Source organism: Pygocentrus nattereri, chromosome 3 (assembly GCF_015220715.1).
Source record: "Pygocentrus nattereri isolate fPygNat1 chromosome 3, fPygNat1.pri, whole genome shotgun sequence".
NCBI classification, from domain to species: domain Eukaryota; kingdom Metazoa; phylum Chordata; class Actinopteri; order Characiformes; family Serrasalmidae; genus Pygocentrus; species Pygocentrus nattereri.
Genome location: NC_051213.1, coordinates 18168715 through 18185445, shown reverse-complemented (window position 1 = coordinate 18185445; position 16731 = coordinate 18168715). Strand labels below are relative to the sequence as shown.

At 37.7% G+C, this 16731-nt stretch overlaps 1 protein-coding gene across 1 annotated transcript; it reads right to left on the bottom strand.

Annotated features, from left to right (window-relative positions):
- Window positions 1-367: 367 nt before the first annotated feature.
- Window positions 368-4791, bottom strand: LOC108428939 (lymphocyte activation gene 3 protein). Its single transcript, XM_017700324.2, has 8 exons — window positions 4553-4791; window positions 4235-4352; window positions 3463-3674; window positions 2660-2908; window positions 1990-2307; window positions 1312-1566; window positions 1004-1125; window positions 368-811 (listed from the first exon to the last, which is right to left on the bottom strand). The coding sequence occupies exons 1-8, from the start codon at window positions 4599-4601 to the stop codon at window positions 668-670; spliced, it is 1467 nt and encodes a 488-aa protein (XP_017555813.1). The 5' UTR covers window positions 4602-4791; the 3' UTR covers window positions 368-667.
- Window positions 4792-16731: the final 11940 nt, after the last annotated feature.

The following is a 16731-nucleotide window of genomic DNA, read 5'->3' as shown; positions in this document are numbered from 1 at the left end:
TGGTTATCAAATTTTACGGTAGATAACTTGACAAAAAGTCATTGCAAAAATCATTACAGTCCAGACTTGATAGTATATAAAAACTCAAAACCTTTTGAAACAAATATTTAACAGTTCAAATACTTTTTAAATCTACATTGTGTAAGTCATTTACATAAAAGTATGCCCATAACAAGTGAGCTAATCAATTGAACAGTATTATGTATATAATATGTATATAAAGGGCCTATGTTGTGCCCTCTAGAAATAATTATTTAACAGGAAAGTGTAGTGTTTATTATAAAAAAATGTGTAAACTCTATATACTGTACTATATATACTGTACAGGAAAACATGTCTTAATTGAAAAGAAAAACAGATTAGTGACTTTATTTTGTAAGTCGTTTTATTTTTGTTGTATACATATACAGTATTTTATTTTTGTTTGTTTATGCAACATCATAAAGATCAGCATTTTAAGAAAATAGTTTAGTAGTTTTACTCAGTTATGGCCTATTTACATGCTACAGTTGTCTGCAAGTGTCAAACACACACACACACACACACACACACACACACACACACACACACACACACACAGACACTCATATATACACTAATAATGCGCACAGAGCAAAAGTCAGACCTTAAAACCTCAGCATAAAATCCTCACACACCAGTAAAGAATTCACACAGATGTTGATATCATATCTGCATTGCAGCTGGCCTTCAGCTCCTTCTCTCTGGACTTACATCTTTCTCTCCTTTCTCGTTCATTTGTGGCCAGGTGGACAATGGTCTCCATAGCTGGATACTGCATGATCATTTTTCTCTGCAAGGATGGATGGAAAGGAAGATGAGAGGTGGTCAAATGATTGTGCGTGCATTTTTTGTTTTGTATTCTATGTATATGTAGAGCACAGTATCCTCTTAAATGGTCGCTAAAATTGTTATTTATTTATTTATTTATTTATTCATTTATTATTATTATTATTATTATTATTATACAATTTTATTTACTTACCCTGCGATGGTTCTTATATATCTGGAGCAAGATTAGCAGTACCAGCATTAACAGCAAGGTCAGTCCTATCACAGTGATCACCTTTTTACTGCTTCCAGACTCGTTCTGGCCCATCAAAGAACCTGCAGATACAATCATTTATATAGTGTTTTACAACCCTATTGAATGTTTTTTATGTGTAGTATTTGTTGTCAACATTCAGAACCCCCAAATGTACATATACGCATTGCTTAGAAACTAGATTGCTGTAAACTCCAGATTCAAAGTTTTCAAACATACATGCAGAACATTAAGGGCATTTTACTCACTCATCATTTCTTGGTGGTAAGTTACATTTCCCAAAAGCCTCTGCTGGCTGTAGAAACGACACACCCATCCACCCAGATTGTTTGCTTCACCTTTGGGAATGGTAAAGGCCTTTGATTTCGACTTTTGTAGAGGGGTCAGGGTATGAGTTGCATTTTCACCACTGTCCAAACGGAGCCACTCATATTGTGTGACTTGATTGGTGTCACTAATGTCACAGGTCAGGGTCATTTGACCACTTCTGGATAATCTCTTAACTGCAGTGAGACAAAAAGACAATGGCTTAGCAATGCTGTTAAAATAGTTTTAATCATTTAGTTACACTTGTTCTCAAAGCTGTTGAGTCGCTCAAGCTGAAACAGTTAATGAAGAGCTTTATGATATTCACTGTTAACTCTAGTGACATGAAAAGGGGCTCATCAACAGTTTCTTTTATATATATATTAAACCATAACAACTTAAAGAACTATTTGAATGCTTAAATAGTTCTTTGCATGACTAAATGGCTCTTCTCCATGATGGAGACTTGCTGAAGATGATTCTTTAAAGAACCGTTTTTTTAACTGTTGTTACAAATTGGATAACTTTTTGGTATTATATCAAACCCTTTTTGCTAAGGGTTGGCAGTTGAGGTTGGCATACAGCCCAGTTGGTATAGAAAGTGTTCACTTTCTACTCACCTTGAGCAATGACCAGCTGAATGTTCCTCTCAACTGACACTCCTTTCCCATCAGCACTCTTCATCTGTCCAGAGCACTTGTACATGCCTTGATCTGCCTCCTCCACAGTATCAATGTAAGCTGACCTGTCCCACTGCGTGACTATAGGGCCGGAGGGAGTCTTGAAAGATGGAGGGAGTGGAACAGGCATGCTAGTTGTAGTGGACACTTTCTTCCAAGTGTCTGAAATGAGCTCATCAGAGAAGATGCAGGGCAGGGTGACGGAAGACCCCACCTCAGCATACACTACTGTGGGATTATCCTTAGGGTTTAAGATTCCTGAGAGAGAGAGAGAGAGAGAGAGAGAGAGAGAGAGAGAGAGAGAGAGTAATTAGCCATTGTTAAGTTCATTACTCCTTCAACTACAGACTTAATGCTAATCATGTAATTATCTTGAAGCTTGTTATTCAGTAACTACTATGAATTATTCTGTGTCATGAAACTACAAAATAAATTATATTTTATTATTTATAATATATATGTAGTAAGGAGACTGTAGGAATGTGGACCCACATTCAGGCCCTTGCCGTTTAAGGGGCTAACCAAATTCAACAAATCCACTTGATAAATATGGTACAAATATAGTACTGTTAAGCAGCAATTACTTAGCCAATGTTAAAAAAATCATCACCTTTGACTTGCAGTGATGCAGATGCTTTTAACTGTACTTCTCCAGATGCTCTTCTCCGAACCAGGCAACTCCAGATTCCAGACTCCTTTTGAGACACATTAGAATGTCTTAGTGTCTGAAAGGATGTCCGAGAGGGCTCCTGTGAACCATTCAGTTCCCACGTCGTTACCATGCTGCCTTGTTGTGGAGTGATGCTGCAGGTAATCGTCAGTTCGTTGCCCTCCACCACTTCAGTGGGACTGAAGGACACTGCAGGGAAATGGTAGCATGAGATGCTGATTTGAACTCAACCCAGAAATGAACCAGAATTGCTGACAATTCTGAGATTAAGCATATCAATAGCTCTTTCCTCTCACACTCTTTTCCTTTCATCAAATAGTTTATGCAAACTGAAGTGCATTACCCAGTGTAGGCTGATTCTTTCCTCCAATTGCCACGTGCATGTCATATTTTAATTACTGAAATACATGATAACTGTTTTGCAGTCATAATATTAAGATTTATTCATCTTACTCATAACCCATAATGTGTGACCCTCATGCAGAAGCGTGTGGGCATATCGCATATAAAAAGGTCATGGAAAACATTTACACTGATTCAACTGAATGGTGGGGTTCAGTTGAAATGATTCCCCTCTGCCCACCTAACTCTGCTGCGCTGCTGACATTTCATCAGCTTTTATTAGTCTCTTTTAAACATACACTCTCAAGAATAATTATGAAAAAATACTATATAGCTGGAAATTTCATAAAGTTTCTGCTCACTGTTGCCTGTGCGAGTGCTGTGCTGTGGGGGTATATTACCTCTGACAACTCGCAGTATGACCTCAACATACACTGTGTTGCCTTCTACAACACAGTAGTACGTCCCTCCATCCTCGACCCTTGCTCCCTCAATATGAAGACTGTAATCCCCCTTTCCAAAGTTTGGCTGGGGACAGTGAGCACGTGGACCTCTCCCCACTGGCCGGAACTCGAGGCCGCTCCTGTCCCTACGCCATACTGTCTTCAGCTCGCTGAGAGGGAAAGAGTAAGCAAAGGAGTGAGCATTTACTCTGATTTTTAAACGTTTCTGCATAATAAAGTGGTTGAGATGCAAACAGTCAGTCAGAACAGTCTGATGAGCACTGGTTGTGATAGGAATGAGACATCTGAAGAGTTTAAAGCCTCTAAAAGCTCCCTCACAGACAGTTATTACATGTAATGGTAATAAATGTTGTCTGTTGCATCAGACATTGTTTGGCCTAAAACATTTTTGTAAATCCATTTATCACTGTTTAGTCATTATCAATATGGCATGCAACTCAGAAGATATGTGGAGGCTTACAGGTAATTTTGGATGAGAAATTAATTAATGGCTGCATTTGTGTTGTAGGCACTGTGAGCCATGGTTCATATCATCACTGCTGTAAACAAATCCAACTACTCTGAACAACTTAGTTTACATCTCTACTGAATTGAGATTTGAACTGAACAACTGAATTATGCATAAACTTTGAAAAATCTGCAAAACAAACAAAGATTTGAATATCTTTTAGGATAGAAAAATAGATGTATGGTAGGGCAGGGCTCTTACTTTCCAATAGCCTTTTTCCATTGCACTGCAGATGAATGTGCATTGAAGGAGTGCACCACACATGGCAACACTGCCACTGAGCCGCTCTCCACAAACACCTCCTTCTCAGACAGGCAGCCTGTAGGAATCATACACACACTGAAATCCTGCACACTCTTACAAAGCCCTGTTTCACCAGCATCCTCTCACACACTATTAAAATTATATTTAAAGATTATGTTTTCAATGTGTATATTTTTGAATGAGAAGAATGTCTCACTCACACTTACACTAATGAAAACCAACTGATACCAGTCTCAAAAAGATATTAGGACTTACATGAGATAGCCAGGGTTGTTGCTAGAAGAATCAGAACTTGCACCTGCATGTTTGATTGTGCTGTGTCCTTCTCTGAAGTGGAATGTGTTTTCTTTAACTGTCCTAATATATCCCTTTTCCTCTTTTTCTTGCCAAAGTCTCTGTTCAACTGCTGCCAAGTCCTCAACCACTTACTCGTAACCTCTCTGTCTCTCTGTCTCTGTCTCTCTCTGTGTGTGACAAAGTGTAGTCTCTGGTCTGAGTATGTATATTATGGTGTAGGTGGGGGATGTGGCTCTGTAGGTGATTCCTCTGCCCATATCACATGACTTCAAAGACACAGACATTGTTCATTTATGGTCTAAGTGACGCACATCGGAAAATGCAAGAAAGAGAGAGAGAGAGAGAGAGAAATGAGCAGATACCCACGGATTCTCCTGTCTGCCTCTCTTCTGCTCTCCACCTCTCTCTCTCTCTCTCTCTGTCTCTCTCTCTAAAGTGTTTTCTAATATGAAAGTATGTCATGACTTTGATGAAATGGAAAAAAAGGTTGCTGTTGCAAAACAACACTATTCTCGGGTTTTATTCTAGGCACCCTTTCCTTGCATGCAGGTTAGGGTTACTGAATAAGTGATGCAATGCAACACTTGCAAAAACACTGAAGCATCCAGTCTGCCTGCTGGCTGCAATGAAGTTCGATTTCCTTGAATTTCAGAAGAGTTAGAGTTCGCTGTAATGTCATGCATTAAGGTGTATTAAGTCAACCTCCAGTCACAAAGTTGTCCTGCGCTGCATAGTTTTGTGTTTTCTCAGCTATAACACACACAATATCACTGGTTGTGGTTACACCACTGTGCACCGAAGAGTAGAGAAAAACAATTTTAACCAATAATACCATGTTCCATCTTCTGCTCCCACCATCCTCACCTATCATTCCTCTGTGACCCTCTGTGGCTGCATGGCCACATATTGTATATATATCTGATCAAATCACACGTCATACTCTGCAAAAAATTAATGGCACATAAGCAAATTGTTTAAAGCTATTTATCTGGGCAGTAACTATATTGCGCATGTGTAAAACATACAAGAGGCCTGTCACTATTTGTCAAGATGGTTGTAAATTGTAATTCATTGGCAAATTTCGTTTTAATGATGTTTAATTAAACATTTCTAATAATAGTGTATTTAATAATGTTTAATCTTTCATTTGTCATTTTTTGATATGGTTGAAGCAGATTTAATAAACTGAAAAATTAATAGTAAGTAGACATATAACTTCTGAAATTCTTCTCCAACCCCTCCAACCACACTCAGCCTTCAGTTTGAGAACTGCTGAGTTAAAAGACAGGTTTGGTTCCAGATATCTCCTCGATGCCCCCAGCCATAGCATAGATTTGTTCAATTTAAAGTTTTGAGGATTGGGGTTTTTTGCATTTACACAACTCTGGAAACATCAGATCTGCAACACATTAAGGCAAAAAGACAAATTTGGTTCATGAAGGGGCAGCAAGCAAGCACAGACATCATGATAACAAGGATGACAATGACCTACTAGCCTAGTTTACTATTAGAAAAGGAGTTACCCTAACCAGTGTAGAGGCTATGTTTAAACGTTTAAACTGCTGTTGTTGCTGGTGGTGGACAAATATTCCATCAGCAATATGATATATGATCACCAACATCACTCAGCAGAGGAGAAGCTACTTGAAGCTGTTTAACTACCTGAAACATCCACATTACATTTACCTTGCATTACATTAGTGTACATATATATATATATATATATATATATATATATATATATATATATATATATATGTATGTATGTACAGATGTGCACATGTCTAAATAGCATGCTCACTTAAGGTTAAGTAGCAAACCTCCTTGGTTCTCTGTAGCACCTCTTTGAGGTTACAATTGACTGTTTAGCACGTGAGACTATTCAGAAGAAATTACATGCTAGTCTCATCGTGCTCTTCCTGTAAATTGTTAGAAAACTGTAGCAAGCTATAAAAAATCTAGACTAATCGGAATCTATTCTAGTCCTTAATTTCACAAAAAAAACAACTGTACCATGTAGTAGTATAGACCATCAATGTATAGCACAGTATTGCATCATGCTATGAATTCGTCAGGTATGGAACAAAAATAACATCTGGTTATTGTGCTTGAAAGATCTTATCTTGCTGAGGATGCAAACATGTTGCTGTGTGTTATTGCTGATAAAATCTATGTAGATATTCTTGGACAGTGCTGCATCTTTATGCACACCTAGATATTTTAAAGATGCAACTTGCTCATTTTCCTCACTGTGAATATAATAAGAGCATTTTGATTGCACCAGTCTGCTGGTCCTTGTTTTAGGTATTTGATTGTTTTAGGATTAGACCTGCTTGATCACTTTGATGTTGAACGGGAGCTGGAGGATATCTACTCTATTTCTTTTCTCATGAGAAACATGCTTCAACCTGATAATTAGAATGCAGCCTTAGTCAAATCATTCTATGCAGTAGTCATTGCAGAGTATGATTTACAGTACATGTTTATTTGTTTATTGTCTGCGTTAGGTAGTGGAATAGTGTTCTAGTGAATGCTGCATCATCTTCTGTTCCGCTTGATAACCTGACTGCAGTTCGCAGATGTGTAGTCAGCACGTTCAGCTCCACATCACTTCCCGGCAGAACAGGGATGTTGACGAGAGCATGAGAGACAGAGAGAGAGAGAGAGAGAGAGAGATTGAGTATGTTGAGTATGGGGGCAGCAGTTGTTTTGATGGAGCAAAGAGAACAGTGATGCTTTGGGTGACTCAATCTCCCCCCTCTCTTTTCTCTCTTTTACTTGTTTGTTGTTTTAAGCTACCTCTGTGAGTGGACGTGAGAGAGGAGTACCACAGCTTATAGCTTAACCACATGCATATTTTACATCAGAATGCTGGCAGTTATGCAGAATAGGTTTCCACTGAAAAGCTGGTACTCCTTACAAGTTCAGTGTAATACCACTCAAATATTTCCCCTCTTTTTTCACACTGCTTTATGTAATTTATGAGAGAGTAGGCCTACCTTATGCCGGTCAAGATGGACATAATGAATCACACTGACAGAATATGAACACGGTCTTGAAGATCCATTTACCGTCTGTTTAATTTTTATTTGGCGACCAAATGTTTTGTATTTTATAATACAAAAATGCACCAAAAACACTTATTTCAACTTACTGTATATAAGGAAATGAATCAATTGGCCACCTTGTGTCTATACTCATTGGTCCACTTAACATATATAATACTGTGCTACTCTTATGTTTATTTACTTTCCTACTTGCCTATATATATATATATATATATATATATATATATATATATATATAAAATTAGGTATATATTATTTAAATCATAATATAGAGCAGGTATTATTTTCACAGAGTTAAACAGAGTTTAAATGTCTCTGTGTCACTCAACATAGTACACCAATCAAAAATATCCAGCTAACAGTGTCCTGTGACCAGAAACTTACTACAGATAAAAGAGTGGACAGTAAGTGGACACAGTGTTTAAAAACTCCAGCAGCACTCATACCAATGCAACATGCACTAACAGTACCTGACAATGCAGTGCTGAGAATGATCCTCCTCCCAAACACTTGCTCTCTGATGGTCCTGTGGGGGTCCTCACCATTGAAGAACAGGGTAAAATGGGGTAACAAAGTATGTAGAGAAACAGAGGGACTACAGTCTGTAATTGCAGAACTAGAAAGTGCACCTTTATGGTAAGGGTGGCTGATACAATGGACAGAGAGTATAGATGGTTGTCATGGCCAGTGAGCGTATAAAACAACTAAAAGAACTGCTTCATGGGTTTAACTGATGTAGCATAGCTGGTGTAATAAAACATTCCTCAGCAGTTGTACTTTAACTATTATTTTATCCATAATAGTTATTGTTGTTGCTCAGCAATAGAAAACAATAAAGGAAAAACATGTTTATTTGCTAAATAGTTGTTTTTTCATATTATGAATTATAATATAAATGTATTACAGTTAATGTGACGTATTACACAACGCCCTTTTTACAGCTTTGCTTCGTGAGAAAAGGTAGATCAAATCTGAAGAAGATAGGGGTGCATAACCACAGACACCCACAGAGAGCATTCTCTTCATGGGCCATGTGCGCTCCTCTTTTTGTTCCTTTATTCTCTTTTCTGCAGGCTTCACTTCCTGAGGTGTACCACCACTTTGCACAACGACAACAACAACAAAAAAACTCTTCGACAGAAGCCACCATGCTGTCATGTTGTATCTGGGACATGGTGTGGGGGCAGACAGGCCACAGTTCTGAGGGATTCACTCTCACTGTCATAACTCCCTCACCCCCTCACCATAGCGCATTCTTCAGAGGAGAGTGGGTGTGCATGAACCATAGCGCTGATGGGGTCTTTCCTACTTGCTATGAGACACTGGCACAGCATATTTGAATACAAAAAGTGATTGTGGAGAGACCCTCATGTGGAAACAGAGCATAATGTGTGGGAATACAGTACATATGTAGATAAAGCACATGGAAAATATTAACACTGCATCAATTGAACCGGGTAAATTCATGTAATCCCCCTCTGCCCAACCAATTCTGCTCTACTGTCTTCAGCTCACACTCGTTGCTGTCTCTTTCATGTTGTCTCTCTAACCGTTCTTTTATTTATTCAAGGGAAATAAACTTCAGTTAGTCTGTCTACAATTACTGGCACTCTTGCTAAAGGTGAGTAAATAAGGTCATATACAAATGTCTCTGGGTGTACCATCTATTGTTTTGCACCATGTACGGATATCAACATGGAGCACCTGCTTGATGGTTTATCCTTCACTCAAAAAAGCATCAAAAAGAATTCTTTTAAAAAAGGTGTCACATTTGATGACAATCCTGAAAATATTTGAAGACAAAATTACAGATTTTTTCTTTTAATATACTTTTAAATACTCTTTTAAAACCTTAAGAGGTTTTAAGATGTCTTAACCTCCACCCCCCAACCTCAATTTCCTGTTTTCCTCAGGAGAGAAGATTCAAAGAAAACACACTGAAAATGAGACAATGGCTGTAACAGCAATAAAAATGGCAAAGAGTGACAATGTCTCTGAACACACCACAACACCTTACGATCTCAGGCTCATCACATACTAGGGCTTAAGCAACCACAATAAAAACAGTGGAAACTGGCTGAACTATTATTAAGTTACGAGATTGATGTTTGGATCTTTTACTGGGACTTATTTTAAATTTAAATTTGTAATTTAAGGGGATAACCAATAGCAATATGACGAACATGGAAAAAACACCTCCATGCTTAGTAATTAAACTGGTTTCAGACAGTATTTTTTCTATGCTGAATGGTTGAGGTTATCCAAGTCTGGGGGTCATGAACTGCAATAGTTAAGCAGTTTGGAAAAACATGCTAGTGGAAACCTTTATTCTCATCAGACCACGAATATGAACCTTGAGCTTGCTAAACAAAACTGGATCTGAATTGTTATAGAACAGATGCAACCAACACAAAAATCAAGTGTTTTTAGTCACAGGCGTGTTTAGCATTGAAGGAGGGATGGTCAGAAAAGATCCTCACTCACGGTGAAGTACCATTGATGAGGGCTATTTTGTATACCTAGGCTTTTTAAAGCTGGGTTGTTTCATCTAGAGCAGGAAAAAACACAAAGATCAGAAACTTTTACAATGGCCATGCTGGTTCCCTGACCCAATGTTATCCTGACAAAGACAGACTGAATAAAAAAGGATTCATTTATTTTACAAATATCAAGTATGAAAATCACATTCCTCAGACATTCAGTCATACAGAAAAAAATCAAATAAAACAAAAAATAAAACAAAATAAACTGTATACTCAGAATAATTACAAACACAAATACAGTTACCAATGAGGAAAGCAAAAAAGTATAAGGTATAAGGCAGGAATTTTAACCCATGTATGTCCAAAGACTTCAACTACAAAGAAACCTCCATAGATTTTTTTTGTCCTAGACAAAAATGCTCAAATTTGGTGTCAGGCTGCTTTGTGGCAGTGCCTACCCAACTAACATTTAAAATTAATAACATTCATGTTTAAGTTGGGGTTTTGGAAAAACATGAAAAAATGCTATAATAAATCTAGACAATAATAAGTGTTACATAATATGAAACCTAGACACTGTAGACAAACATTCTGACCAACCTTGCTTTCTTTTGTGTCCAATGAAACTGTAAGAGCAGCTGGAGTGAAGGACACTTTAAATTGCAACTTAAGTATAAATGGGTTGAAGGCAGAGTGGCCAGTAAATGGGCACATTTTAGGGAATACAAGTCTTAAAATGTTGCATTCATTTTAATTCATTTCATTTCATTAATTTAATTTAATTATTGAATTCAAGTATTTAATTTAATTATTTATTTTATTTTGTTTAATTAATTCTAATTTAAATTAATTTTATTTAATTTTTCACCATTCAAATAATAATAAAAAACAACAATAAAATGAAGTTCATGCAGCCTTAACAGACACATTAAGGCCACCATTGAAACTATCAAACACACTTCAAATCAAATAAAAATGTGTTTCATTAGAATGTATTAGTAGTACTCTTCATGTACAGTTGAGTCTCTAATGTGTCTCTTATTGTTCCTATTAAGAGATCTGTTAAACAGAGTGAGTTGCAAAAATATTGGTGCAAACAAGTATGACTGATTTACAGGAATGCTTCAGTGTTTATCTTTCTGCTGAATCTGCAACATGTATTGTCTTGACTACACATTGTTTCTATCATTGTTTCAGTGAGTCAACAGGTTTTCTGTTCTTTTAAAGTCCAGGAAAACACATTGAAATGATCCATTGTAATTAGCTGTATGCTCTATATGGCTGAGGTTGAAATATACTAAAGCATTTCTTGCAAGAAATTTTGCAGTTTGTAATTAGCTGGACATCTTGAAACGTGGTAATGCTTAAAGGAATAAACACCGAAACATTTGAGTCCTAATCAGCAATGCATTCATTTATATTCATAAGAATACACTTGAAGATAATGCAAATTTATCAACTGTCTCTGACCCTGTGCAGGAATGAGTCAGTAGAAGGGTGTTCAGAGATAAGAATTATAGGCCTACTGTGTCAGACGAAGTTTCCGGCCTGCTCAGCAGATTCTTCTAGCAGTTACCGTCTTTGACCTCACCAAACAGCTTCATTTAGAAAACACTTGAGTAAACACATCATGCAGCAAACCAAGACGAGCTTCACATACGCCCAGGTTTGGGGTCTCTTTCAGTCTGTACATATAGTAGCCCTCAAAACCTTTCGGATATTTTTGCCACACTTAAAATGTGTAAAGTTCATTGCGTAGGAAACACAATTTCAAACTATTTGGCACATGAGTGTTCCGTATCTGCAGTGGCTTTTTCAGCAAATAATTTTTCAAATGATGGGTGTTTCAGATGGTTGTCCTGCTGACCTTTGAATTGACTTCTGCATGTTTGCATCAAAATGCCTTTGCACACTTCTCAGTTCATGATGCTATCAGTGACCACCAGCTCACCAACACCACTGTAAGAAAAACAGCCCCTTCTCTATGCTTTACAGTACTCAGTGCAGTCTGGTTATAATTCTCCTCCAGGCTTTCTCCACACAGAGAGTCTCCTATTAGTTTGATATTATCCCAAACAAACAACATTTTATGAGGAAACCTAAAGAACAAAGTTGACCAACAAGTCAATTGTCCAAATTTTACATAAAAAAGGGCAAAGTCAAAGGCAAACAAGTGAAAAAACTGTTCATTCCAAAACTGAAGCTTATAAAATGATTAAATATATAGGTAATAAGAGTCCTGTGCACGTGTTTGAGTCTATCCTTCCACTGTGAGTCTGAAAGGATGTGTAGCTTCCATGAAGTTGTTACCGAGAAAAGAAACAAAACTCTGAAAGTGCAAATCTAAGATGTGGATGTTTCATGGACTCATGGGTCTAAATTTGGAATAAGGATTACTTGGATCATGAGAAACAGGAAATGCAATCAGCTTCGAAGACTGAACTATAGTGGTGGTTCTAAGAAGAATGGAGAACAGCCCTGCAGCAGACTTCTTTGTAAAAATAGTTACTAAGAATGAATAGTTGTTTTGACTGGAAATAGTCTAATAATCTAATAATCATATTACCAGTGCTAGGCCTGACCAATTTCCTCATGAATTACCAACTGCACTCATGTCAGCTCCTCAGCCACACAGCACGGAATAACACATCATTTTCTGAATACTCTAATTGAAACCACAGGTTCAAAGATCAAATGCTGACTCTTCCTGAAAATGATGCTCTCGTACAGGAATCTATAGTAGTAGCCTACATGTGGCGGATACTCTTGTATAAGCTTTAAATTTGCAGACAAACATCAAAGCTAAGTTTGGCATGTTGCAAAATCCTTTCTCAGAATCAGTGAATCTCAGCTCCAGCTGCGGAGACTGCACACGCTGTAATTATCAGGCCGTTAGTGAGGCGATGGAGGTGTAGAGCATGGGCTCTCCAGTACTGCCATTCAGTAAATCTTTCAGTGCATGTATTTATAAAAACAAAATGTGAAGTACATAATTATAGTTCAGCAGTGCACACAAAACACCACCAAAAGCTTTATAAGAAGAATAAAGGAGTGCAAACACAGGACAGCATGTTTTATGGCAATATGGGACTCTTTTATTCAATTTCTCACTAAAACTAACTTTTTTGTATGTTAGATGCTTATAAAAACAACATTTTGTAAGTGAAATGTTAATAGAAAGAGTAAATGGTTTGTCAAAGCATTCATAAGCCCATATGCCCACATGCCAGTTTTTAATGCAGTGCCATCTGCAGGGTTCAAGGTCAGGGACATTAAATTGTAATTTTCAGCCTTGCCCTTTACACACAGAGATTTAGATGTTATCATGCACCGTAGAGGATGAAAGACCTAAAAGCCTGTTATTATTAACTGTTGTATTTTTTGCCTGAAGCATTTTTAAGTGGCGAGCCCTGACCATCCTGGCTTATAAAGAACTAGGCCTTTCCTGGATGACTTTTATACAAAAACACCGCATGTTGTTTTAGAAGAATTTACTATGTTTGTAGTCTTAAATTGCCCCTCTCCCAACTTTTTCAAAACATGTTGCTGGTGTCCATTTTTGAGAATATTTAGTGTATATTTACCAAAATATATAAATAAAGATAGCCTTGTTCTATTTTCATTCAAATACAGGTCAGAGTAGATTTATTGGTAGGTTTATAGGTAGTAGGTTTCCAGAACAGTACAGTGCAACTAATAACACTGTTCTGATTAGCAGAGCAGATATGCATCCTTCACTTAGTAATCAGGTCTGAAACCTGGCTGTGCTGTGCTTGTTGCCAAGGGAATTGCAATTGTGCAGTTGTGCATTTGGTCATAAAAACAGGTGAACTTGCATTTGAATTTGCAATAAACCAGCAGTCATGTGCAGGGTCACTCAGCAGAGCAAAAATCACAAATTCTCTCTTCTCATACCCATATTTAAATAAATAACTCTCTAAATAAATCCCAAAACCCATTATACAAAAAGATCAATTTAGTCACCATTTCTGAAATATGTGTATCCTGTAACTTTGAAACATAATAAGGTCTACAAAGCAGAACTATTTCTTTTGAAAACATAATATAATCCACACTTACACTTAGTTGCACTTTTTATCATGGCCTATACAATCTCTACCATAAAAACACCTGACGATTTTCTGGACCATGGAGGCAAATCATACACACACGTACCCAGGCAAAGCTGTTCAGTTCTGTCACTGGTTCAGCTGAGTAAGAAGGAAAAAAGTGAACCAGGTGCTTCACCATAAATTTCAAATCACTAAACACTGAAAAAATGTCAGAACAGTACAGTGGAAACGGTATTTTTCAACTACACTTGTTCCACTGACATAAGTGACTGACACTGCTAATGATTTATGTCATCTAGTCAGACCTAAACCCTGAGCCACTCTCAAGATTTTTAACAGCTTGGTCAATGTGGTTACAAGACTAAGACACATTAAAATAGCCAGAATACGAACAGAACTCAAAAGGGCTAAAGAGTTCAAATGTGTCTCTTAAAAGTGGCCCTTGACTCAGACAGGGTAATATCACTGGAAAGACTCAACATTCAGTGGCGCAAGCAGTTTATGTTCAGTCTACTCATCATTTATGCTGAGTTGCGGCCTTCAAAGACCTAACTTCTATAAACAAACTGCTAACAATTCACAGATATATTCAGGGGCTTCACTGACAGCATAACTCCTTACATAGGTATTGGCTTGGATTATACAGTTCTAGTAAAATTCTGTAACTGGAATAGAATGTTTACATTGTGCAGGTGTTCTTTAAAAAGGTTTTCATATATGTGTGTATAAACTATATTTCCAAAATTGTTCGCTCGTCTGGCTTCATTTGAGTGACATCCCACTCTTAATCCATAGGGTTTAATATGATGTCAGCCCACCCTTTGCAGCTATAACAGCTTCAACTCTTCTGGAAAGGCTTCCACACCAAACTCATCCATGTCTTTATGGACCTTGCTTTGTGCACTGGTGTGCAGTCATGTTGGAACAGGAAGGGGCTGTCCCCAAACTGTTCCCACAAAGTTGGGAGCATGAAATTGTCCAAAATCTCTTGGTCTGCTGAATCATGAAGAGTTTCTTTCACTGGAACTAAAGGGCCGAGCCCAACTCCTGAACCCCACATCAAACTTTACACATCCCCACATCAACCCCTCCACCAAACTTTACACTTGGCACAATGCAGTCAGACAAGTACCGTTCTCCTGGCAACCGCCAAACTCAGTCATCCATCGGATTGCCAGATGGAGAAGTGTGATTCGTCACTCCAGAGAACACGTCTCCATTGTTCCACTGCATTCAGCGCTTTGCATTGCACTTGGTGAGGTAAGGCTTACATGCAGCTGCTCAGCCATGGAAACCCATTCCATGAAGCTCTCTACACTGTTCTTGAGCTAATCTGAAGGCCACATGAAGTTTGGAGGTCTGTAACAATCAACTCTGCAGGAAATTGGTGACCTCTGTGCACCATGTGCCTCTGCATCCGCTGACCCTGCACCTTTTATGTGGCCTACCACTTCGTGGCTGAGTTGTTGTTGCTCCCAATTGCTTCCACTTTGTTAGAATACCACTGACACAACTGGACTTGTTGCACAGGTGGCATCCGATCACGGTACCAAAATGGAATTCACCAATTCTGATCCATTCACAAATGTTTGCAGAAGCAGTCATACACCTGTGGCCATGGAAATGATTGGAACACCTGAATTCAATTATTTGGATGGGTGAGTGAATACTTTTGGCAATATAATGTGTGTGTGTACATATATATATATATATATATATATATAAATAAACACACACACACATACCCGAAACCTGATTTCAGAGCAGATACTAACTAAACGTTTTGGAAAAAGTTGTGGCTTTTATCAAGAGCTGCACCATATTACATTTCCAAAGGCAATCAAACTGAAAACATTAGCCCATCATAAACAGCACTGGCTGCTTTAAGATTCTAGTAAATTTCCACTGACGTTAGCGCAGTTCTTTTGTTCGCTATATTAATACTGAAACTCAGCTGTGAGAAGATACTGTAGAACAGTAACATTAAAAAAACCACTCCCGTCTAAATATCAACCAGTTCTTTTTCCATTTAATGTGGTAGGGCATGACGTCTGAATCAACAGTTACATGTAGCACTGACAGCTTTGTCTCCTCTATGAAACCACTTGCAAGACATAAGAACTTGCAAAACTTGTGCACCAACTAAGGATGAAGAACAAGAACAAAGCACCAATGCACAATTTGAACCATTTTAAACGCTTTGCCAACACCACCTCAATTTCTAAGACTGCAGTGTTAACTCTTATTCTTAAATGTTTCATTTTAAAATTATGGGGTAAATATAAATAGGACAGGAAAATTTATTGCAGCCAACCAAGCGAAAAAGTGACTTATCAGCACTAGAAAATCTCACCACACAATTAGCTTAGAGAATACAGTGTGGAAACAAAGATAACAAAAAACCCCATGTGTTAACACAGGACTAACATGCTGAACTTCACAAAAGTTAATTCCCACACTTGCTCTGTGCTCTAAATATACAGTTGCAAAATCAAAAATCAATTTCACAGAAG